At 47.8% G+C, this 24,970-nt stretch overlaps 1 protein-coding gene across 5 annotated transcripts in view; it reads right to left on the reverse strand.

Moving 5' to 3' along the window:
- Positions 1-24,970, reverse strand: part of LOC105494893 (lysine demethylase 4A) — a 57,116-nt gene that overhangs the window by 12,375 nt on the left and 19,771 nt on the right. For all 5 annotated transcript variants that reach the window (XM_011763870.2, XM_011763871.2, XM_071094346.1 and 2 more), the window contains exons 10-16: positions 24,455-24,654; positions 21,597-21,964; positions 9,543-9,663; positions 4,440-4,621; positions 2,403-2,607; positions 1,878-1,954; positions 1,137-1,192 (exon numbers count right to left, since the gene is read on the reverse strand). In XM_011763870.2, coding sequence (XP_011762172.1) covers positions 1,137-1,192; positions 1,878-1,954; positions 2,403-2,607; positions 4,440-4,621; positions 9,543-9,663; positions 21,597-21,964; positions 24,455-24,654 — 1,209 coding nt within the window. The remainder of the gene's footprint in view (positions 1-1,136; positions 1,193-1,877; positions 1,955-2,402; positions 2,608-4,439; positions 4,622-9,542; positions 9,664-21,596; positions 21,965-24,454; positions 24,655-24,970) is intronic.

A 24,970-nucleotide genomic window follows, 5' to 3' on the forward strand; every position in this document is an offset into this window, starting at 1 on the left:
ATTCAACGGACATCTTTGAACTAAAGTAAGTTTTGGACATTTTGAGAAACTAGCATGCACCAAGAGGAAAAGAACTAAAATGGTGACAACTCTTAAAACCACGCTACGTGAAAACCTACAACAGACAACACTGGGGCTCCATGAAGCTGTCTGCAGTACTAGTGGGGCTGTCTTTTTAGAGTAGGAACGGATTTGTTCTGGGTGGCCCTGGAGGGAAGAACAGGCATTCAGAGGTAAAGGTGAGAGGTTCAAGCAGAGCCATTTCCACTCCAAGTAAGAATGTTCCCAGCACTATCCTGTGATTGTGAGGAACACAATGACCTCAAATAATGGCAGCAAGTGCCTCTGAAGGAGCAGAAGCAGCAAGCAGAGTAGCCATCTCTCAGGGACAGCATGACAGGGACTCTTGAGGGCAGGCGGCTGGACTGAACATGTGCTGCAAGTTGCCACGGGATTCTACTTAAAAGCAGGATACTCAGCACTGACCTGCATGCACCATGCCCTAAACAGCCAGCTCTTCCAGGTCAGAAACCTCATTCATCTTACGTTTCCACCTCAGAGCAACCAAGCACATGTCTAAGCACAAAGATTCACTCCATAAAAATGAGCTGTCCAACAGCTGAGAAGCCCAGAAACTTCAGTAGATTTGGTTCCATAGTGGGTGGGCCTGTCTGAGCTCTCCTCAGTGTCGCCCTTGAGCACACTCGCCTCATTCCAAATACCAGGTCTGAGCCAGGGAGTTTGCCACGTGGAGAAGTGCTTGCTAGCCTGTGGCCGCCTCTGCGCACCAGCGCCAGCTGTGACAAGGTGAATGTCCTCACTCCAGCCCACACAGTCCCTGCGCATCACCTTCACAGCCTTCATATTCTCCTGAGTCCATTCTTAGCGCCTCCAAAGGAGGATGTCACTGACATCTCTGCTGCAGAGGAGCAGCTGGAGTTGGAAAGTCTGGGACTGCTTGGCTCCCTTAGCATTCCATTTTTAAAATGAGTCTTGGAGATGCTATTCCAGCTCCACACGATGTGCTTCCCAAATCCTCATCAGTCATTCAGAAGAACAGCTAGTGCCCTCACAAAGACACTGTGTGCTTCAGAACTTGAGCCTGTGCATTCCAAGGCACTGCTCAGGAAACTTACCTGTCATCATTTGCTCTCTGCAGGGCCCCTCCTCGTAATGAGCATAAACAGCAGTCCTGCCAAGAAAGGAGAGGGAGGAAAAAGTGGTTAACACCAAGTCATTAACATTCAATCTGCTCTCCCCTGGACCTGCTTTGGGCAACTCCTCCACATAAGAAAGCAGCATAATAGCATGTGGGGCTTCACCCAGGCAGCCCCTGTACCAGGACGCCCTGTCGGAAGGAGAGGCCACTCAGGGCTAAAGTGTGCCAAGTATTCGCATGACTTCATATAATCCTCCTCACTGTTTACTGCTAATAACAACTCTTAGCAAAGTCATGAAAGATACTTTGCTCAAACTAGAGGCACGACAGGGATCTGACTGCTTCTTTTGTGGGCTAGGTACAGCCAGGTTCCAGGGGTACAGTGAAGAGAAAACTGCACAATGAATCATCTGAGCCCCTTTCTGAGGCTCCAACTCAAAATGGCTAAATTCTTTTAAGGGAGTTATCGTTCTTCCTACAGGAAGACCACTAGTTGGTCTTCACATAATGGAGCTAACACAGCGTCCAGACTCCGTTAAGTGGGCAGCAACCGCTCTCACTGTCATAGGATTTACTCTCACAATACTTGCTCTCTGACATCGCCGCATACCAGACCCTATGCAGACTGTTCGGAATACTGAGTCTGACATGAAATCGTACAGCCCTGAATATGCACCAAGACTTACGGTGAAGACAGTAACCATGTGGGATCACTCACCTCCTCTAGGGCATTGGCTGAACAGCGAGAACACATCCAGTCTTCAGAAGCCTTTGCAGGGGGGACCCCATAGCAACCTAACAGGGACACCAAGATGAGCAAATTAAACCCAATGGTCAGAGTCAAAAGGGAGATTTGCAATTCCTTTCCATATACCACCTCCCAAAGCTACAACCAAATCTCACAGAAACCCCTTAGTTTTCTTTAGTCTGAGTCCCCAGGGCTCAGGCATATAGTATGGCTCAAAGTCTCAAAAAGTCAGAAACTGTAGATTCACTGGTACAAACACCTAGTAAGTGGCAGGGACTAATCCCTTTCTGCTGTCTGCAACCAAGAGGATGGCACAGAGATGCCTAGTGCCGGTATGGACCCCTGGAGACACAGAAAAAATCCACTAGCAACAGACTCTCCCAATAAAACATCAACAATCTTTTAGGGGCTGGGAGGCCAGGAGGTAGCAAGAACGTCCAGCGGGCAGGCCCATACTCTTGGGACAGGACACACAGAAAGGTGAGCAGCACTCACTGGCATGGACCCGGACGCTGCACTTCTTGCAGGAAACCAGTATGCTGGTGCCATCCTCCTCAAGGTAGGGAGTAGAAAGGTTGATGTCCGTGCTGCAGCCAGTCGAAGTGAAACACATTTCCGGAATCAATGGCTTGGTCCTCTGCTTCTGGGGGGCTAAATCTGAAGCATTTCCGCAGTTCTGAGTAAAGCCTCCAAACTCAACCTAAGGGGAAAGAACAAGTGTACACCTCAGTGAGCACATGCCTGTGCTCTTAGCCTTCCACCTGCTCTATCAGCAGAAAGCTGGCTCTCTTACCGATCTGACTATGGCTACAGCTCCCGGGTGCACAGCCATTATCCCGGAGCTGCTAATTGAAGTTACCTCTAATGACTCAAATTCAATTTCTCACAGCAGCATCATACAAAGACCCCTAGGGGACAGCTGAGAAAAGGGAGCAAGGTAAGAGGCAACTGGGATTTCAATCTTCCCAAAGCAAGTGGTAATAAAATGCAGAGGCCAGGCGAGGTGGCTCACACCTGTAATCCCAGCACTTCGGGAGGCCAAGGCAGGTGGATCACCAGAGGTCAGGAGTTTGAGACCAGCCTGGCCAACATGGTGAAACCCCATCTCTACTAAAAATACAAAAATTAGCTGGGCGTGGTGGCACATGCCTGTAGTCCCAGCTATTTGGGAGGCTGAGGCAGGAGAATCGCTTGAACTGGGGAGGCAGAGGTTGCGGTGAGCCGAGATCACACCACTGCACTCCAGCCTGGGTAACAGACTGAGACTCCATCTTTTAAAAAAAAAAAAAAAAAAAAAGGCACTGAAATGTTAGCAGCTAGGCTGCTACTGTGGGCTCCCTTATGTGCTACACCGTGCAGTGACCCCACCCGGGGAGTGTACCCAGAGCAGATGCTCCTAATAGGCCAGCACTAATTGCCTCTTGTGGTGCCTATTAGCAGGTCACCTGAGCCACAGCACTGTTACATGGCTGGAGCCCCACCTGTGTGATTCCTGGCTCAGGGTCCCTCCAGGAAGAACTTATATCCACATACTTCCCTTGGCAAACTATACTGATTGCAAATATCTGCTGGATGGCACTTGCATCCCCATTCCAAGGATGAGGCCCAGAAAGATGTCAACCCCAGAGCCTATGCCATTTGTGAAACTCCTACTTAGTAGATCTGCTTATAGTAAGAACCCAGCCATTCACTCCCCTCATAGGCAAAGGCTTTGGTTTTGCTTTTTGTCAATGGAAAGATTTAGCGAGTTCCTAATCCAAAGTGTGTTGGTCTGAGGTTCTATTTTCAGCAAGCATGAATCGGGGGCCCTGCCAGCCTCAGCAGTAGCCATGCTACTTTAACCACCAGATCAAGTTAAGGACCACTTATCTACCTGCCATGCTGTGCAGGTCCCAGCTGAGACTGAGCTTGTCCCCTGGCACCTGCTGCTGTGAATGCCTTCCTGGCATCCTAGAGCTGGACCCAAAGAGATCTATCAGTGAATCCATAGATGCCCCAGAGTATGAAGCACACAGCTGAGCTCAGCAGTCTTGCCTCCCAGTCCCTCCTCACATATCGGGCCCTTGCTTCTACCCCTCCCAAGTTCCTTCTGCTACTGGCAACACCCTCTGTGGCAATGGGAAAAGAAAAACAACATTAGAGGATCTGGCTTTTTAGCTGAAGTTCAGACTGTGGTAAAGAAATTAGTTCTCCACCCTGGCCAGGACTACAAGCCACTTGGCAGGAATAACCACGGACCAGAATAAGAAAAATGCAGATTGCTCTGCGAACAATGATGTCTGTGGTGAATGCATGTGCAAAGGGGAGCCTAAGCCCACCCTCAGCTCATCTCCAAAGCATTCTCAATTGAAACCCACGTTGCTGGGTTATCTACCTGGAGAAGACTGACCAATACACGGATGGGGCAGAGAATGCCAGAGATGGAGGTGGCCTTTCCCAAGACAACCAGTGACAAGCTATATACTCACAATTAAATCTAGCTTCCCTCTGATTGCTGGTCCTGGGTAAACAGAGTGCATGAAGCCGGCTTACCTGATGGTAAGTCTGGAAGATCATACAGACAGCGCAGTGAGGGGCCTGCTGGGCCATGGTCTCATTGAATTCCTTCTCAGCCTCAAAGTTTGGAGGTCGGTTCTGCCACAGTTGGCTCAGAGGCTTGGCCCAGGCCTCTGTCTCCTCAGCCTCTTCCTCAGGGGTCAGCTGTTCAGATGTCTCTAGTGGAGGAAACAGAAATATGAGTCAGCACCAACCCTGTGGCTCTGCCTGGAGAGCAGATGAGTTCAACTAGGACTCCTGGTCCTAGGTTTGGACCAAGGGTGACTCCTGGATTCCTAAGGATGATAAAGGCAAAGGATGGAAGAACTGTCAGTAGACTCCTTCAGTATCTTGATGATGTGTAGAGAGTCCTGCCAGTACCCCATTCCCTGGTCAAACTCACTCATGGCCTCCAATCTTCCTCCTGTCCCATGAGCTTAGCTTACTCTGCTCTCCCTTAACAGCTGCCACATTCAGCCCCTCTGCCCAAGGACAGCAGAATGAAGCACCATCTTGCCAGAAACCATCTTATTTGCTGCCTCCAAAATGTCAGCCTGTTAAGTCCTTTACCTTTTAGAGTTTTCCCTTTAGTGCAGCTAAACAAGGAAGGAAAATAACAGGGAATTGGCAAAGCTTAAAAGTTGTAATATCATGGTCCTTGGCCAGGACTTTCCAGCTTCCTCTGGAAAGGTCAGGGGTATGTACCTATTCTGGACAAGGCTCCCCACCCCCTCCTAGCTCTGCCTCAGAAGAAAGCAGAGCTACATGTCCAAGATGATTCCTCTTCCCAGCCACAAGATGTGATGTCCTGACGCTGGCAAACAATATCCTGCAGGCTGAATCCAGCCCACTCGGGAAGTTAAGAATTGTTTTTACATCTTTGTGATGGGGTCTCACTATGCTGCCCAGGCTGGAGTACAGTGGCTATTTACATGTGCGATCATAGCCCACCACAGCCTCAAACTCCTGGACTCAAGTGATCCTCCCATCGCAGCTGCCCAAGTAGCTTGGATTACAGGCACATGCCATTGCACCCAGCTTTGTTTTTACATTTTCAGCATTGGGGCTTAAAAAAAAAAAAAAAGACAGTGACAACCACAGAGCCTAATGAGGGCTGTAAAGCCTAAAATACTGACTTCCTGGCCCTTTATATATCCCTGGTCATGACAGATGGTGTCTCCTAGGTACGCTAGACAGCAGAACATACAACTCATCAGACTTCACCAAGGCCTGGGAAGGAAAAATCCCCTTTGGGTGCATCTTCCTACAAGAAAGGGACATACTGCTGAGTGGAAATCAAAAACAGTTTGCTCACAAAACTCATATAAGTGATGAAGGTGCACATTTCCCAGTTCTTCCTAAATCAGTAAAACATTGGCATAGTCCACGAGCTCCCAGCAGAAACAAGGAAACAGAAACAGGGAAGTAAAGGAAACGCCAAAATTCTGAAGGTTATGAGTAAATGAGGGCAGTCTTTGGTAGATGTCCAAAATGTTTCTCCAGATGCTCTACCATGCGAGGGAGGTATGAGAAGCTACAGTTGCTATGCCCTTCTTTGGCAAGTGTGACCAAGCAAGGCCCAAGTATGCGGCCCCTGAAAGGAGACTGGCTCTGTGCCAGCCCCATCACACGGGGCATCCTAGGGGATCCCTGCCTCTCGCTGTGAGTGGCATCATCAGTCCTCAGCTATGACCCTCCTTCTTCCCAAAAAGAAGTGCTTTCTCAAAGGCCCCTGCAATCTGTTCAAAGCAGCCAAGGAGAGCTCTGGTCTGTACTTCCATTAGGTGCCTGTTTCTTCATTTCTGGCAACTCCAGCTCAGTGCGATAGTTTTCTACACTGCCCTCACAGCCATGTTTAATCTGAAGGCATCTGGCAGCTGCCATTGTGCGCCACCTCAGTGTACCCTAAGGACACCAACGCAGACAATGAAAATCAACCCCTATATGCCCCATCGTTCAGTTGCAACCAGGAGCCATGGTGCCCAGAACCCAAGCACAGATTTTTTTCGTTATCCTGGCCAAACAGGAGTGACCAAGATAGAATGGAAGAAACAGAAACAGACAGGCAGGCTCACACTCACAACTAAAAAATTAACACACTGACATCTGTTCCATTTACAAAGCCAAAAGTGGCCCCAGATCATTCCATTTGTGAATACTGAATGATGAGGGAAAATGTTCACTACGTTATTGCAGGAAGCAAAATTACACAGTTTACATACATAAAATTTCATTGAGCTGTACAGTTAAAATGTGTGCATGTCACTGAATTGTTATGCTTGAATTGAAATTTTTTTAAAGTGGGGGGAGGGGCATACAACACTAAAGAAACATAACTTCCAAATACAGTATGTGACCTTAGCTTGATTTATATTAGAGTTCAAAAGAAATAACTATAAAACACATTCTTGGGACAAGGACAGAAAGAGGGTCATGGACTGAAGATTAAAGGATATTATGGGGCTGGGCGTGGTGGTTCATGCCTGTAATCCCAGCACTTTGGGAGGCTGAAGTGGGCGGATCACTTGAGGTCAGGAGTTCGAGACCAGCCTGGCCAACATGGCAAAACCCCGTCTCTACTAAAGATACAAAAATTAGCCGGGAGTCGTACCACACGCCTGTGATCCTAGTTATTTGGGAGGCTGAGGCAGGAGAATCACTTGAACCCAGGAGGCAGAGGTTGCAGTGAGCCAAGATCACTCCACTGCACTCCAGCCTGGGCAACAGAGTGAGTGAGACTCTGTCTCAAAAAAAAAAACACGAAACAAAAAAAGTAGGGGGAAGTTGTGTATTATCTCAACTGCATTATTTTAAAAAGATATACATGGACATACTCTAATATCTGACTAGAAAAGTCAAGAAGATAATATGCTAATATATTTATAATGGTCATCTTTGAAGGGTAATTTTGTATTCCTCTTGGTAACCTTCCCAGTTTCCTAAAGTCTGTATTGCTTTAAACCAGTTGGGAGATAGGCTGGTGCTACCAAGAGAACCTGAAGTTTCTGTCTGGGCTGGAATAAGAACACAGAGAACTTCCTAGGACCTGACTCAGGGTCCTGCCACACTTCTGAATAGAGGACAGAAGGGATGTTCCCCACCCTGTTTATCATGATCTTTTTTTTTTTTTTTGGTGGTTGTTGTTGTTATTGAGACGGAGTCTGGCTCTGTCACCCAGGCTGGAGTGCAGTGGTGTCATCTCGGCTCACTGCAAGCTCCGTCTCCCAGGTTCAAGCCATTCTCCTGCCTCAGCCTCCTGAGTAGCTGAGACTACAGGCGCCCGCCACCACACCCAGCTAATTTTTTGTATTTTTAGTAGAGATGGGGTTTCACCATGTTAGCCAAGATGGTGTTGATCTTCTGACCTTGTGATCCACCCGCCTCAGCCTCCCAAAGTGCTGGGATTACAGGCATGAGCCACCACGCCCAGCCATATCATGATCTTTCTACTTAAAAAAAAAAACAGCAGAGATGGGGCAATGATCAGGAAGGAGAGGACCAGGTAGGACAGGGCCTGACGTTAGTCAAGAGTAACAAGTACAATTGACTCTGCTCTCCTTGAGGGTGCCAGGGCCCAGTCATCAACCGAGCCAGAGCTGAGGCTCAGCAGTACTGATCTTCCTGGATCTCTGGGCTCCAGGCAGCACAGGAGACCACTCTCCACTGATGTCAATGCACCCTGAGCTTCAGTGCCACATTTCCTGGTTTTCCTTACACGTCTGCTTACCCTGCCTCTCTGCCTCCTTCACAGGCTCCCTTCCCTCCTCTGTCCACCTACCCCCAGCCTCTGCTCACCCACCTTGGTCCCCTCCCCAAGAGTGGCCTCATTATTCCAACAATTGTATCAAATGTCACCTCAGTGCCAAGTCCTAAGTCTACGTCCTCCATAGACACTGAACTCAGGTTTCCCCAGTGAAAGCTACAAACCAGGGAGGCACTCAATCATCCTCCTCAACTACCATCCTCATAGCTCCACAGCCAGTCACCAAATCCAGTTGATTTTATCTTCCAAATATATTCCCTACCACCACCATCCTACTTCAGACCTTCATATTGCAGACAGACCATTATGGAAGCCCATGTGGTCCTCTCAAAGCCATCCTCAAGATGCCAGCACTAGGAGTGATCTTTTCTAAAGGAATCTAAATGACCATGTCATTCCTCTGCTCGAACGTCACTGTGTCACTGGCTCCTGAATGCCAGTAAGACAAACTCCTCACTCTGGCCTCCATGATAGTGCTCTCCAGGATCTGGTCCCCCTCGTCCTACCCCACCTATCACTCCGTGGCCTTGCCCTCCAGCTCTAGCCACACTGAGCTGACTAGAGTTCCTCTGACTACAGCCTCCTGCTCCTCTTCTCCAAGGCATGCTGTCCTTCTGCCCCAGAGTAACACCTTTTTTTTTCCAGACGGTGTCTCGCTCTGTTGCCCAGGCTGGAGTGCAGTGGCGCGATCTCGGCTCACTGCAACCTCCGCCTCCTGGGTTCAAGCAATTCTCCTGCTTCAGCCTCCTGAGTAGCTGGGACTACAGGCATGCGCCATGACACCCGGCTACTTTTTTGTAGTTTTAGTAGAGATGGGGTTTCATGTGTTAGCCAGGAGAGTCTTGATCTCCTGACCTCGTGATCCGCCCGCCTTGGCCTTCCAAAGTGCTGGGATTACAGGCGTGAGCCACTGCGCCCAGCCGCCTCTTCTTTCTTGAGATCTGTTCACCTGTCCAGTTTCCCCGCTACGCTGTGAGTGTCTTGAAGGCACAGACATATCTTAGTTATCTTTGCAGCCACATATCCAGCACAGGGCTTTGCATCACTGACAGGAGTTTCTATCTTGAAAAATCAGCCGTGTACCTCCCAGGAAAAGAAAGGAAAAAACCTGCCTGCAATTATCCCCTGTTAAGGTACACTGCAAGATACTCAAACTTATAATGAAATCTGGTTAGTGAATTAGATATAAGGAAATCCAGTCCTCTCTATGGAAATCTGGAAGAGCAGCTAAGCCACAGGCCCACCCTTATCTGTCAGCTTGGCCTTCTGATGTCCTGTCCTGTTAAGTCTAATGTGGTGAGCTGCTTTCTTCCTGGTGAAGGAAAAACAACACTTACCATCATCACTGACACACTCCTGCAGCACAAGTGGGTGATGGCGGGGGAGCTTGCTTAAAGGCTGACGGCGTCCCTTGGACTTCTTATTCTCCTCCAGGGAAAACATGTATTCATCCGCAACCTAGGCAAACCAGAAGAAATTAAATTGGTCTTGTCTCCACTTGAGAGACAGCACAAGTCACCCTTACAATGAAAACCAAAGGAAAGAGAGGGGCACAGAGAAACAAAAAGACATATAAAACCAAACACAGAAAATACCTGTCTTAGAAAAAGCCAAGTGACAACACCACGTACCAAACTAGTCTGAACCAGGATTATGTAAATTTGGGGGAAAACCCAAGTGTGGTTCTTGGCCTTCTCAGGAGCAGCCTGAAACAAATGTACCAAAAACAAGCCTGCTTCCACTCTGAGAGCCTTGCCCCGTCCCTTAAGCTCACTGCCATGAGACTACCGAGGTGGCCCAAGTGAGAGAGCCCCCAAGGAGCCTAGGCACCCCTTTCCTTGGCCCAGTAGGTCAACAGTACCTGTTACAATGTACCAGGCAGCTGGGCCACCCAGGAGTGTCTAGGGGACACCCAAAGGGGTGAGCAGCAGCTAACCTATTAAAAGTAAAATAGGCCGGGCGCGGTGGCTCACGCCTGTAATCCCAGCACTTTGGGAGGCCGAGGTGGGCGGATCACGAGGTCAGGAGATCGAGACCATCCTGGCTAACACGGTGAAACCCCGTCTCTACTAAAAATACAAAAAAAAACTAGCCGGGCGTGGTGGCAGCGCCTGTAGTCCCAGCTACTCGGGAGGCTGAGGCAGGAGAATGGCGTGAACCCGGGAGGCGGAGCTTGCAGTGAGCTGAGATCGCGCCACTGCACTCCAGCCTGGGCGACAGAGTGAGACTCCGTCTCAAAAAAAAATAAATAAATAAATAAAAAAATAAAAGTAAAATAGGCCACCTTCTCCTTATACACTGCCGGGACTTCAGCTCTAGCAGGTACTGTTCATTCCTCAGTTAGCTGCTGCTTCTCCAGGGGAGAACATCAGCGAGGACGGAAAGTGCATCTGAAACTCTGGCCTGGCTGCAAAGGGAAAGGTTGATTTAACACTGCATTTACATAATGTCAGAGCAAATGTAATTAGATTTAAACATACAGGATTGACTCAGAAACACTACAGAAGGGTTTCTTTCTAATCAACATATTTAAAACTTGGTTACACTGACATTAGGAGACGTAGGGTTAGCAAAATCCATTAAGCAAGGAAATGAGGCCTGAAAGAGGGCCACTTTACAACTGTGACAAAAACCAATGCCATAAATGCTGCAGTGCTACTTTAGAGAAGACACCCTGGGCCTACAGACTCCATGTGCGACTACACAGAGCCCCAGGAGTTAAGGACCACAGTTGGAATGCCAAGAGAAAACAACTTCTGAACAGGCCATGTCCAGGAAGAACAGAGCCTAATCTTCCAAACGTAAATTTTGCCAACAAGTTTTGCCGTCCATTTGCCATTCATTCAACAAATATTCACTGGGCACCTACTGTGTGCAAAGGCCTGCTCAGGAAAAGAAGAAGGTGTGGAGAAACAAAGAAGATGGGATCTGTGCTTAGGTGAGTAAGGATGCTGCAGCAGTATGGAGGAATACGGTGGAGTGAGGATATCAGGGACCTTTTCCTGCTGATGTCCATGAAGACTTACATGACCATAGACTTAATCAGACCTGAACTGTATCAACTGTCTAAACCAATGGTTTTCAAAATGTACATCCGGAAAGCGCCTAAGGAGCCTCCATTAGAGTGAACAAAAAAGGCTTGAGGCCCCACCTTCTTTCCAACCAGAATGGCTCTGCTTTTGATTTGTATGTTTTAATTGATTAAGATTTCACTTAAAGAAAGGGTTCTGGCCAGGCACAGTGGCTCACACCTACAATCCCCAGCACTTTGGGAGGCTGAGGTGGGAGGATCACCTGAGTCCGGAAGGTCAAGGCTGCAGTGAGTGAGCTGAGACTGCACCACTGCACTCCAGCCTAGATGACAGAAGTGAGACTTTGTCTCCAATCAATCAATAAGTAAGTAAAAGGGTTCTTTGGTTAAAACAAACTGGAAAACCCATACTTGCCCAACTCTGATAGTCTTACCATGTAAATAGAAAATTTAGGAGCATGTACCCCCAACCTAGATATTACTTACTAATCAATTACATATACTAATACTAATGCACATATGCACATTTTAAAGCAAAAACAGACTATAAAAGGTTAAGATAAAAATAAAGTTAATTTTGCTTTATTCCTATACCCCAATAATATTCCTGTTTCCCCCATGCCACCGACCTGCCCCCACCATCACTTTGAGGGCACCTGGACAATAGGCCTAAACCTGTGGGCTGTGGCAGACTAGGGAAAAAAGGAATGAGAATAAAGAAGCCAGGCCGGGCGCGGTGGCTCAAGCCTGTAATCCCAGCACTTTGGGAGGCCGAGACGGGCGGATCACGAGGTCAGGAGATCGAGACCATCCTGGCTAATATGGTGAAACCCCGTCTCTACTAAAAATACAAAAAACTAGCCGGGCGAGGTGGTGGGCGCCTGTAGTCCCAGCTACTCGGGAGGCTGAGGCAGGAGAATGGCATAAACCCGGGAGGCGGAGCTTGCAGTGAGCTGAGATCTGGCCACTGCACTCCAGCCTGGGCGACAAAGCGAGACTCCGTCTCAAAAAAAAAAAAAAAAAAAAAAAGAGAATAAAGAAGCCAGAAACGGTGGCGTTTTCTAGCCTGGACCACCAAGGTGACAGGCTTTAAGAGGGCTCGTGTGGAGGAAGTGGAGGCTAATAACAAACCAGGTTAAACAAGCTGTGTGGGGTACACAACATGTATCCAGGGTCTTTTCATTTGGAAATACTCAGGGGAGGCAATAAGAAATTCAGGGGGTTCAGAAAAGAGGTCAGAGCAAGAGCTGGGAACCCGCAGCACCAGGTTCAGAATTACAATGGTGGGAGAAGATAAGATTGTCGTGGGTGATAAATTGACTAAGCCTTCCAGGGACAGGAGGAAGAAGAGAAGGGAGAAAAGGAGACTCCGCAGCAGACAGGTAAGAGGAATACCAGAAAGCCAACAAAGGGACGACTTCAGGGAGGGGGAGATCCACAGGCCAAAGAACACAGAAGAGCTGAGCAGGGAAGTGGCCAAGGGACTCACTCGGCAACAGGGAGCTATCAGGACTGTTTTTTGAGATAAGTTCCGGTGGACAAAGAATAAGAAACTAAGGAGCGAATATATCACGGAGTATTTTTGGGAAGATCAAGGGGAAAATGAGATCATAATTTGAGAAGGAAATTTCCTCTAGAATTGTATTTTAGCTATGATAGGGGCTACATGAGCTTGGCTTTATAGGCAAAGCAGCAGCTTGTGAAAGGGAGATAATAGGATATTTGGTAGAGAGAATGGTTCCCCAATATACCCACATCCCAATCTCTGTGAATATGTTATTCTAACATGGTAAAGGAGAATTAAGATTGCTAATCAGATAGTCTTTAAAATAGGGAATATCCTGGATCATTCAGGTGGGCCCAGTGTAATCCCAATGGGGAATACAACAGAAGGAAGCAGAAGAGTCTGAGTGATGTGATGCCAGAGACACTTGGTTGGATGCCCCTGCCTCTGACCATGGACGCAGAGGTCTAGGAGCCAAGGAATGTGGACAGCCTAGGGAGGCTGGAAAGGGCAAGGAAATGGGTCCTCCCCCGAGAGCCTCCAGGAAGGTACACAGCCCTGCTGACGCCTTCATTTTAGCTCAGTGAAACCCATTTCAGACTTCTGAACTAAAGAACCACAAGAGAACAAGTGTTTCAGTCTCTGTGTTTGTGGTACCTTGTTATAGCAGCAATAGGAAACAAATACAGGGTAGGAGGTACCTAAGATCACCGAGAGGAGGTGGAAGGGTGAAGGTCAAGAACACCAGAATGCAGCTTGGGAAAGGAAGAGGACAGTTTTTCCATGATCAGTGTGTTCACAGCACCTCCTATATAGCCAGCATATGGTGGGAACACTTGTTTTGGCAGTGTAGAGATGAACAAGACATGATTTCTAACCTCAGGGAGGGAGACCTAGTGTCCAAGTCTGAAGTCTGAGCCCTTTCCACTACCGTCATGCTGCCTCTGACCAAAGTAGTCAGGTCCATTCAAATATTTGAATATTTTTTCACATTTCCTCATCTCCTGGCCAGTACTCCTCCTGCTACCATGGCATCCGCACCCTTCTCATGGTGCTGCCTTCCCTGGGATTGCTCCAGTTTCTAAATTCCCTCAGTATATGACAGAAACCAACTAGCTGTATGAGCCTGGACGAGTGGCAGCCCTACCAGTAAAATGGCAGTAATAAACCCTTCCCCAAAGGGCTCTTTTTGCAGACAGGGTGGGATAGCAGGTAGTCTCCCAGGGCCCTGCCTGCAAGAAAGCTAGAGCTCAAGGCTCCTGAGTTCTTTCCTCGCTCCTCCAACATCTGGCACCAGCATCAAGGTTAGTGTTCCTGTTAGGGTTTATTCTGCACAGAGAAGAACCAATTGTTCTCCCACCTTGTTTTGGGAACTCACTTTTCAAAGCAGCTTGAACTAACAAGAACTTCTGCAGCAGACATATGGCTGAGGTTCAGTCAGTAGGTAATGAAAACTCTACAGCTTTGGCAGTCAGTCAGCCAGGGTGCTTTTACCAAAAACTGCAGTTTACCAAACTCACCTAAAAAAGGCCCTTGACATAGATGGTGGCATGGAAACTGAACAGCAGGCAGCCCAAATTACAGCTTGGGGATGCTTAAAGTGGGGGTAGGGGAATATAAGGGTGCTCTAAGGAACCCAGTTGTCTACAAATATAGATCCAGTGCTATTAGACCTCTCCAGGGATGGGCAAAGTTGCTCAGCTTCTGCCCCCAAACCTTGACTATCTGTCCCTTATTCCTACCAGTCAATTAATTCTGATGGTGGCTTCTTACTAAAACAAACCTGACCTTCCATTTACTCATTCCATCCTCATTACAGAGGGTTTCACAGGCCAAGCCCTGTGGACTGGGCTGGTAACTCAAGAAATGAGGATGAGTGTGGCACAGAGCCCAGCTTCTAGAAGGTTATATTTTTCACCAGCCTATGGCAAGGGCATTAAGAAGCAAGTACTCTAGAGCTTCAAAGAAGAAAGGGAACTAGATGGAAAGCAATGAAGAGTTTCCAAGAGTAGTGGCTTTTGAAAAGCGCTGGGCTGCACTAAGCAGAGGTAATTATCTGACTACTCTAGGCGACCCTCAGAGATAAATTCTCCATCTCCTCCCACCTCAAAACCATCTGCATTCTGGTGACTGTGGCCCAACAAAGTTAATGTACTTACTGCCACTGAACTGTATACTACAAAAACTGTTAAAATAGGTAAATTTCATATCATGTATATATTACCACAATTTAAAAACACAGGCTGGGTGTGATGGCTTATGCCTATATCTCAGCACTTTGGGAGGCCGAGACAGGAGGATCACTTGAGCCCAGGAATTTAAGATCAGCCTGGGCAACATAAGGATACCCCATCACTACAAAAATAAAAAAATTAGCTGGGCATGATGGCACATGCCTATAGTCCCAACTACTTGAGAGGCTGAGGTGGGAGAATCCTTTGAGCCTGGGAGGTCGAGGCTGCAGTGAGCAGAGATCGCACCACTGCACTCCAGCCTGGGCAACACAAGAGCTTGTCTCAGAAACAAACAAAAAACCTATCTGCAGCCATCCCCTCCTGTCTCTCCATCTGCACTCCCACTTCCTTAGATCCCCAGAATCCAATCACTACCTCTTCAACTTCCCGCACTCGGCAGGACCCTGCCCTTTAATACAAGGCACACTTGGCCATATCTCCAATTGTCTTGAACTTTTCTCCCGCCCTGGCCCTGAATACACTGTTCTTTCCTAGTTCTCCTGATCTCTGGCTGCTTCTTCACATTCTCCTACCTGGGCCCTCTCCCGTCACCCCACACTGTGAAACTGTTCTTCACTCTACACACATTCTTCCATACCCACCAGTGCCCTCCTGGTGACTCCCACACCCACAGACCAACCCTTCCACCCCCAGCTTCGAGGCTATGTCTATGTATCTCCATAGCCTACCTCACAAAAGTTACCCTCCAGACGTACCCAAACTCAAATCATTTCCTGGCCCACACTAAAAACCCTCTAGTTTTCTTATAACCACTATCCTATATGGATGGCACCACCATCCATCCCAAGAACTCAAAGCTGGAAACCCGAGTCAAGCCCCATGCTACCCTCTGACTCACCCCACATCCAGTCACCCAGTCCTATGCACCTACCTTCCAAGTAGCTCAAGTCCATTTTCTGCTCCCCATCCCTATCACCACCACCCACAGGTCCTCATTACCTCTCTCTCAGACTAAAGAAATAGGTTCCTAATTGGTTTCCCTGTTTCAAATCTTTTTTCCTCCTTTCCTGAAGTAGAAATATTTAGTTATAAAAATAACATGTTAATCATAAAAATATTCAAATGATGCATAAATGTAGGAAGTGAAATCATCCATAATTCCACCTTCAAGAGAACCTCTGTTAACAATTTCTAATTTTGCCTCTCTCTTCCTCCCCCCTAGAATCTTTATACTGCCTCCAGAACAATCTTCTAAAACATCAGTGCAGTACTTAAAAAACCCTTTACTGGACAACCAATGACAGCTTCTTGATTAAGTCAATGGTGAGGAAAAAATGGGGGGAGGTGCTGGCCTACATTAAGGAAGACTTCAAAACATCATCAAATCAAAGGTGTGGGCCTTGGTTTAATCCTGATACAAACCAGTCAACTGTAAAACAGACTTTGTTTGGACAATGAGGAAATGTGATTATGGACTGGATAGTAAATTATGCTAAAGAATTTTTTTTTTTTTTTTTTTTTTTTTTTTGAGACGGAGTCTCGCTCTGTCACCCAGGCTGGAGTGCAGTGGCCGGATCTCAGCTCACTGCAAGCTCCGCCTCCCGGGTTCATGCCATTCTCCTGCCTCAGCCTCCCGAGTAGCTGGGACTACAGGCGCCTGCCACCTCGCCCGGCTAAGTTTTTGTATTTTTAGTAGAGACGGGGTTTCACTGTGTTAGCCAGGATGGTCTCGATCTCCTGACCTCGTGATCCGCCCGTCTCGGCTTCCCAAAGTGCTGGGATTACAGGCTTGAGCCACCGCGCCCGGCCTGTGACCATATTTTTCAAAGATACACACTGAAGTAGGGAAGAAATGACAAGGTATCTGGGATGTGCTTTAAAATACTTCAGCAGAGAGGCAGATTAATGGGCACAAATATATAGTTTGATAGAAAAAATAAGACCTAGTGTTTGACAAATCAGTAGGGTAACTAGTTTACAATAGTCTATTGTACATTTCAAAATAGTTAGAATTATTTGAATGTTTCTAGCATAAAGACAAATATTTAAGGTGATACATTTCCCAATTACACTGATTTAATCTTCACAAATTAATGTATTAAAATATCACATGTACCCCAAAAATATGTACATTATAAACTAATAAAGATAATATAATTTTAATATAAATACTTCGGCAAATTGAAAATAGGACAAACAAAGCAAATATGGAAAGATCCTGACACCTGTTAGAATACTTATGGGTTCGGCCGGGCGCGGTGGCTCACACCTGTAATTCCAGCACTTTGGGAAGCTGAGGTGGGTAGATCATGAGGTCAGGAGTTCAAGACCAGCCTGGCCAAGATAGTGAAACCCCGTCTCTACTAAAAATACAAAAATTAGCCGGGCGTGGTGGCAGGCGCCTGTAATCCCAGCTACTTAGGAGGCTGAGGCAAAGAATTGCTTGAAGCCGGGAGGTGAAGGTTGCAGTGAGCCCAGATCATGCCACTGCACTCTAGCCTGGGCGACAGAGCAAGACTCCATCTCAAAAAAAAAAATTTATTTGTGGGTTCACTGTATTATTTGCTCTGCATCTTTCTTTTTTAAGATATTGTGTCATTCTGCCACCCAGGCTGTAGTGCAATGGTACAGTCATGGCTCATTGCAGCCTCAACCTCTCGGGCTCAAGCGATTCTTGCACCTCAGCCTCCCAAAGTGCTGGGACCACAGGTGCACGGCACCCTGCGTGGCCTCCCTCTGAATCTTTGTGTGTGCATTTATTATTTATTTTTTTGAGACAAAGTTTCACTCTTTCACCCAGACTAGAGAGCAGTGGTGTGATCTCACCTCACTGCAACCTCCGCCCCAGGGTTCAAGCACTTCTGCCTCAGCCTCCCAAGCAGCTGGGATTATAGGCACCCGCCACCACACCCAGCTAATTTTTCTATTTTGGACAAGCTGATCTTGAACTCCTGACCTCATGTGATCCACCCATGTCAGCCTCCCAAAGTGCTAGGATTACAGGCATGCACCACCACACCCGGCCCTTTGTGTGTGCATTTAAAAGAATGAATTATGAAAGTTTTCAATTTCCAAACCCATACGGTGCATATGGTGGGGACCCTTCTGCTGCTCCCTACACTGTAACTAGGAGGTCAAACTGCTTCACAGAGCAACAAGGCAGACCCTCCAGGTTCTGGCTCTTGATATCCTCCAAAAGCACCACCTGAGGCCCTCTCTAGCCCTATACACCTGAGACAAACTAAACCACTGCAGATCCCCAAGTGCTTTGATGCTGGCATGAGCTATCATGAGCATTTAGAACATCCTACTCTCCCAGATTCTCTCTTCAATTTCCTTCTATCCACCTGGCATTCTTCTAACCTCAGGCCTAAACTGTTTCCTTCTCTCAGGCAGTCCTGAAATCCACACTGCAACCCCAAGCTGAACTGCTAACTCTCCCACTTGTACCACAACACATATCATTAGTACTGGAATGATTTGCTCTTATCTATCTCTCCTAGACTATGAGTTCCTTGAAGGCACAGTCCTGGCCTAGAGCAGGCATGCTGTAAATGATTACAAAGTAGTGAAGAGGCAAGGCAGCCAAAACAGTTTTAGAGACTTTTAAGTAGTTCAGACAAACAAGCTAGCACATGTTGGAGGTGGAGGGATGGATGGCAATGCAGCAGAGAGGGTACTAGGGTATTATCATCAGGCTAGACCTGAGAAGTATATACAGAAATAAAAAGGAACCAAGAAGACACTCAAGGGTTTTTGAGCAGAGGACTGAAAAAGAGAGACATGTCAGAGAGAAGACCCCTTCCCCCAGCATACTTCCACATGGAAAGAGTCCTGGCTTTTCTTCTCCCCACCCCCTTAAAAGCTGTGATTCACTTCAATAGGATCTGTCTTTTGGAGAGGGAGTGCATTCTGGCCTATGTCCACACCACATGGAAGCTGAGTGCTTCCATGGAAATGCTTTGCCTCTAGAGGGGCCTGGAGACATCAAGAGTAAATGAGTAGTCCAGGCGCGATGGCTCACACCTGTAATCTCAGCACTTTGGGAGGCTGAGGCGGGCACTCAGGAGTTACAGACCAGCCTGGCCAACATGGTGAAATCTCTACTAAAAAAATACAAAAATTAACCAGGAGTGGTGATGCACGCCCGTAATCCCAGCTACTGGGGAGGCTGGGGCAGGAGAATCACCTGAACCCGGGAGGCGGAGCTTGCAGTGAGCCAAGATTGCACCACTGCACTCCAGCCTGGGCAACAGAGCGAGACTCAGTCTCAAAAAAAAAAAAAAAAGAGTAAATGAGTAGCAGGGCCATTTGGCCACAGGTTAAAAGTCACTTTCTTCAATCATTTTAACTTGTAAGTAAAGCAACATTCTGAGCTCCATATGCCTGACTCTTGTATCATCAATTAAATAGTTCCAAATTTGAGAGGAAAAAGGACAAGTGTTATTTATTGGCTTCCTGCACCTCCCACCCCAAAAAAATCCCACAAAAACTTGACTCTGTAATAAGATTAATTAACCAGTAATACAAAGACTAAACAATGCATATAAAGTATTTAATAGCTGGGGGCGGTGGGGCGCACAGTGGCTCACACTTGAAATCATGGCACTTTGGGAGATCAAGGGAGGAGGATCACTTGAGCCCAGGAGTTCGAGACCAGTCTGGGCAACACAGTGAAACCCCATCTCTACAAAAAATACAAAAATACAAAGATAAGCCGAGAAAATACAAAGATTAGCTGAGAGTGGTGGTGTGCACCTGTAGTCCCAGCTATTTGGGAGGCTGAGGTGGGAAGGATGGGTTGAACCCAGGGGACAGAAGTTGCAGTGAGCCAAGACTGTGCCACTGCACTCTACCCTGGGCAACAGAGCAAGACCCTGTCTCAAAAAAGAAAAACAAAGTATTTAATATACAGTGAGCTCTTGCTACTTCTTAGCTGCTTTTTGTGATTGTGATTGCAACTAGAAACAAGAATGTCAGGAAGACTCAGCAAGAGGACAGCATGAACTGTAGTGAACAGTAGGATGGACGAAATGGCTCGGCGCCTCTGTGAAGGAAGAATTGCTAGGTGGCAACTGGAAGTTTAAGAGACTCTGGTTTCCAGGCTGAAAAAGCCCTCATTTATGGAAGCTGCCATAGGAAGGCATAGAGAACTGCAATCAGAGGCAATGAGAAGGAAACACAGTAGTTATTAGCTCATTAGCCTGCAACCACAGTGGGATGGAAAGAGGAACATTCACAAGGTAAAAAGGAAGTCTACAAAAACCGTACCCTGAGATTCAGAGAAGGCACCGAGAAAAGTTACGAGTATTAACAACAAGGAGATAAACATACCATAAAAAGGGACTATTGGCAACACTAGGGAAATGTGAATATGACTGAGTGTCAAGTACTGCAGCCAAAGAAAACAGAAAGCAAATGTGCCAAATGCTAATCATATATATGATGAGTACACGCGGGGGCTCGTGATGGTATTCTGTACATACTTCAGAAATTTTCCATAGTGAAGATTTTTAAGAGCTAAATTTTTAAAAACTAAAGGTAAGGGGATAGGGAATAAAGAGGACCTTCTGCACTGGCTTCTTATATCTGCCACCCCTCATCAAAAGCTGCAAGCTTGACCCACATAAGCTGTAAGGCTGGGGAGTCAGGGAAGGTCCCTTGGGTAGTGTGGGTCCAGCTGCATCTGACATGACTCTGATCACCCATAGTGGCAGACCCACCAAGAGCCATTTTACACAAAAGCAGGAATCAGCTTTTGGTGACAACACATATTTATGGAGGAAGCCTGAACACACACGTTCATATTTATAGCTTTGGGAATGCATCTTGGTCTCCAAAAGGATGTTCTATCAGTGTCATACTGGGAGTCTACAGAGCAGTCAAGACTTGTAAGAAAAAAACCCTTGAATTTCAAGGTAAGAAAGGCCATCTCATCTCATCTCATCCCAAACCCCCAAACATGTGGGCTCCAATGGCAGCTATTCTAACCCCTGTGCCGCTAAGGCAATGAGGGTCAGAGGAAGAGTTCCCACCCACCCCAACTGAAAAGGCCAGCCACGGTGGCTCACGCCTGTAATTCCAGCACTTTGGGAGACTGAGGTGGGCGGATCACTTGAGGTCAGGAGTTCGAGACCTGCCTGGCCAACGTGGTGAAACCCTGTCTCTACTAAAAATACAAAAACTAGCTGGGCGTGGTGGCACACGCCTGTAATACCAGCTACTCGGGAGGCTGAGGCAGGAGAGCTGCTTGAACCTGGAAGGCAGAGGTTGCAGTGAGCCAACATCACGCCACTGCACTCCAGCCTAGGCAACAGAGCAAGACTCTATCTCAAGAAAAAAAAAAAAAGGCATTGTGATCCAAGTGGGCTGAGGAGGATCTGCTGCTGTGACTGAGGCTGCACTGATGCAATTCTTGGAATCAGAAGCCACAGGGATAAGAGAAAAGCAACTCCCAGCAAAGAACAAGCTGGGAGAGTGAATGCCACCCAGGCTTTTGTTGGACACAACCACTGCAGGCTGGAGGCACTGACTGAGGGTTTCTCCTGCCCTCCTGCAGCACCTCCACCACACAGACCCACCTCCCCAACACAGATCCCCTCCCCGACAGGGTGTCCTTCAGGGCAGCTCCCCAGCCCACACCACTGCCTGGAGCCCATACCTCTGCCAGCTCCCGCTCACTGATACTTCTGGCGGCGCTCCCTTTCTTCCTCATGCATGGCTCTCCCACAGTGACCCTGCCATCCCCTTTGGCATAACTGTGCACAGTGAGAACTCCCGTTTGCCCTTGGGCTCGGCAGGAGAGAGGCTCACTAGTTTCTGAATCAGAAGAGATAGAATCCCGTGAAGAGCCAGAGCCCAGGCTAGATGACTTCTTTTGGGAGCCTGAGAAGACAAGGCGTCCCCCTACAGACGCAGGATTCACAGAAAGATCCAAGGCTGCTGCTTCTTGTTCTTCCTCCTCATCCTCCTCTTCTAGTTTGACATTTTTGAGCTCTTCAAATTTGACTTCAGTGGAGTCAGAATAATCTGAAACACACATACACGTTAGACAGAGCCAAGTTCCACCTGCACACGTGAATCTGATGAAAGCCAGAGTGGCAAAGCACAAGGAACATGGGCTAGGAATGGGACCTGGCTTCCCATCCTGGCTCTGTCACTGAGGGACACTGTGAGCCAGGGCTATCTGCTCAGCCTCCTGGCCTCCAGCTTCTTCCTCTGTAGTGAGAAGATGCTACTACATATCTGCAGGGCTCATAAATAAGACTCCTGAGCACCACCTGGCACTCAGCAGACACTCAGTAAGGGGCAGCTGCCATTTCCTCCAAAGTCTCCTGCAGGAAATGCAAGTCTGAGCTCAGCAGAGACCTGGCTACCTAGCCCATGCTAGAAAATCTAAAGATCTTGAAAAATATTAAGAGGGTGTATGTTAAATGTTCTCACTGCAACAATGGTAACTATGTGAAGTAATATGTATTTTAATCAGCTAGATTTAACCATTCCACAACATATATCTACTTCACAAATCATGTTGGACCAGGAGAAGTGGTTCACAACTGTAATCCCAGGACTTTGGGAGGCCAAGATGGGAGGATTGCTAGATCCCAGGAGTTCAAGACCAGCCTGGGCAACAAAGTGAGACCCTATCTCTACAAAATTTAAAAATTAGCCAGGCATGGGCCAGGCGCGGTGGCTCACGGCTGTAATCCTAGCACTTTGGGAGACCGAGGTAGGCAGATCACGATGTCAGGAGATCGACACCATCCTGGCTAACAGGGTGAAACCCCATCTCTACTAAAAATATAAAAAATCAGCCAGGCGTGATGGCCCACATCTGTAGTCCCAGCTACTCAGGAGGCTGAGGCAGGAGAATCACTTGAACCCGGGAGGCAGAGATTGCAGTGAGCCGAGATCGCCACTGCATTCCAGCCTGGGTGACAGAGTGACTACGTCTCAAAAAACAAAAAAGTAGCCAGGCATGGTGGCGTATGCCTGTAGTCCAGGCTACTTGAGAGGTTGAGGCAAGAGGATTGCTTGAGCCGGGAAAGTTGAGGCTGCAGTGAGCTGTGTTCGCACAGGCTTGTGCAACAGAGCAAGACCCTATTTCTAAAACAAAAAAATTATGTTGTGGCCGGGCGCGGTGGCTCAAGCCTGTAATCCCAGCACTTTGGGAGGCCGAGACGGGCGGATCACGAGGTCAGGAGATCGAGACCATCCTGGCTAACACGGTGAAACCCCATCTCTACTAAAAAAATACAAAAAACTAGCCAGGCGAAGTGGCGAGCGCCTGTGGTCCCAGCTACTCTGGAGGCTGAGGCAGGAGAATGGCGTAAACCCGGGAGGCGGAGCTTGCAGTGAGCTGAGATCCGGCCACTGCACTCCAGCCTGGGCGACAGAGCCAGACTCAGTCTCAAAAAAAAAAAAAAAAATTATGTTGTACATGACAAATATGCACCATTTTATCTGTCAATATAAATAAATTTGAAGGGAAAAAAGGGAAAGAAAATCTGCTGAATTAGAAGCCAGCCCAGCCCAGAACGTCAGTCCACAGTGCTACCTGGCTGTCAGCAGACCACATCTTAGCGTCATACCTGACCCAAGACAGATACAAGCCTTTCTCCAACAAATCTAGCCTCAATGACCTTCCAAGTGACTGCTAAACAACACTGATCACACCACTCCCACTCTTAAAATATAAGCTTCCAAGTGAGCAAATGAAAATGGCAGACAGCCCTACATCCTCTCCTATTTCTCCAGCGTCACCTTCTGGTCACACAGCTGCCTTCTACCCTAATATTCAATTGAGGGAAACTCCCCACCAGTTCCCCCAAGTGGACCATGCTATTAATATTTCCCATCTCTGATGGGAATGGTGGCTCAAGCCTGTAATCCCACTCGGCACTTTGGGAGGCCGAGGCAGGCGGATCACCTGAAGTCAGAAGTTCAAGATCAGCCTGGCCAACATGGTGAAACTCCATCTCTACTAAAAATACAAAAAAAAAATTAGCCAGGCGTGGTGGCGGGCACCTGTAGTCCTAGCTAGTTGGGAGGCTGAGGCAGGAGAATCACTTGAACCCAGGAGGCAGAAGTTGCAGTGAGCCGAGATTGCGCCACTGCACTTCAGCCCGCATGACAGAGCAAGACTCCATCTCAAAAAAAAAAAAAAAAAAATTCTCCCATCTCCACGCCTGTGCCCTGCTCCTCCCCTCTGGGACACCCTTTCTACATCCCTGCTCTCTCTCTGTCCGCCTGGGAAGGTCCTACTTACCTTGTAAGAGTCACCTTCACCAAAACCTCCAGTGTTTCCCTGACCCCTGACCAGACAGAGGGAGGAGCTTTTCCCTACGTGTCCAGTCCACCCTGTACATCCCTACCCAAAGCACTTCCCACACTCCAAGTACACTATCTGCTCACAGACCTGTCACTCTGCTTTCTTTCTCACCCAGCACTCAATATGGCATCTGACACGGGACACATGTATGAGTTAAGGTTGTGGAAAATACACCATAGTCAACTAACCTGGGAAGGTAAGACCATCCTCAACTTGCCGCACAGAGTTATGGGTGGGCCTCACGGGGGCGAGGGCTGCCGGGCACTCCGTCATCTCATACTGCTCAGAACTCAGCTCCTCCTTGGGGAAGAGCTCACTCTGACTCACCTCCTGTGGTATTTCAAGACAAACTCGGTGCCTCTTTGTCCCTATTCGGTGCTTGGCCAGGCTGCAAGGGAGAGGGCAAATCTTGTAAGAGCCCACAAATACATCCACTTACTCAAAGACATTCCTACACATCCACACACAACCCAAAGTGAATGGCCAGAGCCTGTCAGGCCTGGCTCAAAACTCAGGGACACCTCTTATTTGTGACTTGAGACAAGGGACTTCACCTCTCTGAGCTTGTTCCATCATCTAAAAGATACAGGTATTACCACCCACCTAACAGATTTGTTGTGAGGACTAAGAAAAGGTATGCAGAGTAGCTGGCAAAGTGCCTGGCATATAGTAGGTACCAAGGAACGGTTCCTCCTTTCTTTCCC

The sequence above is a fragment of the Macaca nemestrina genome, chromosome 1, assembly GCF_043159975.1.
Source record: "Macaca nemestrina isolate mMacNem1 chromosome 1, mMacNem.hap1, whole genome shotgun sequence".
Taxonomy (NCBI): Eukaryota; Metazoa; Chordata; class Mammalia; order Primates; family Cercopithecidae; genus Macaca; species Macaca nemestrina.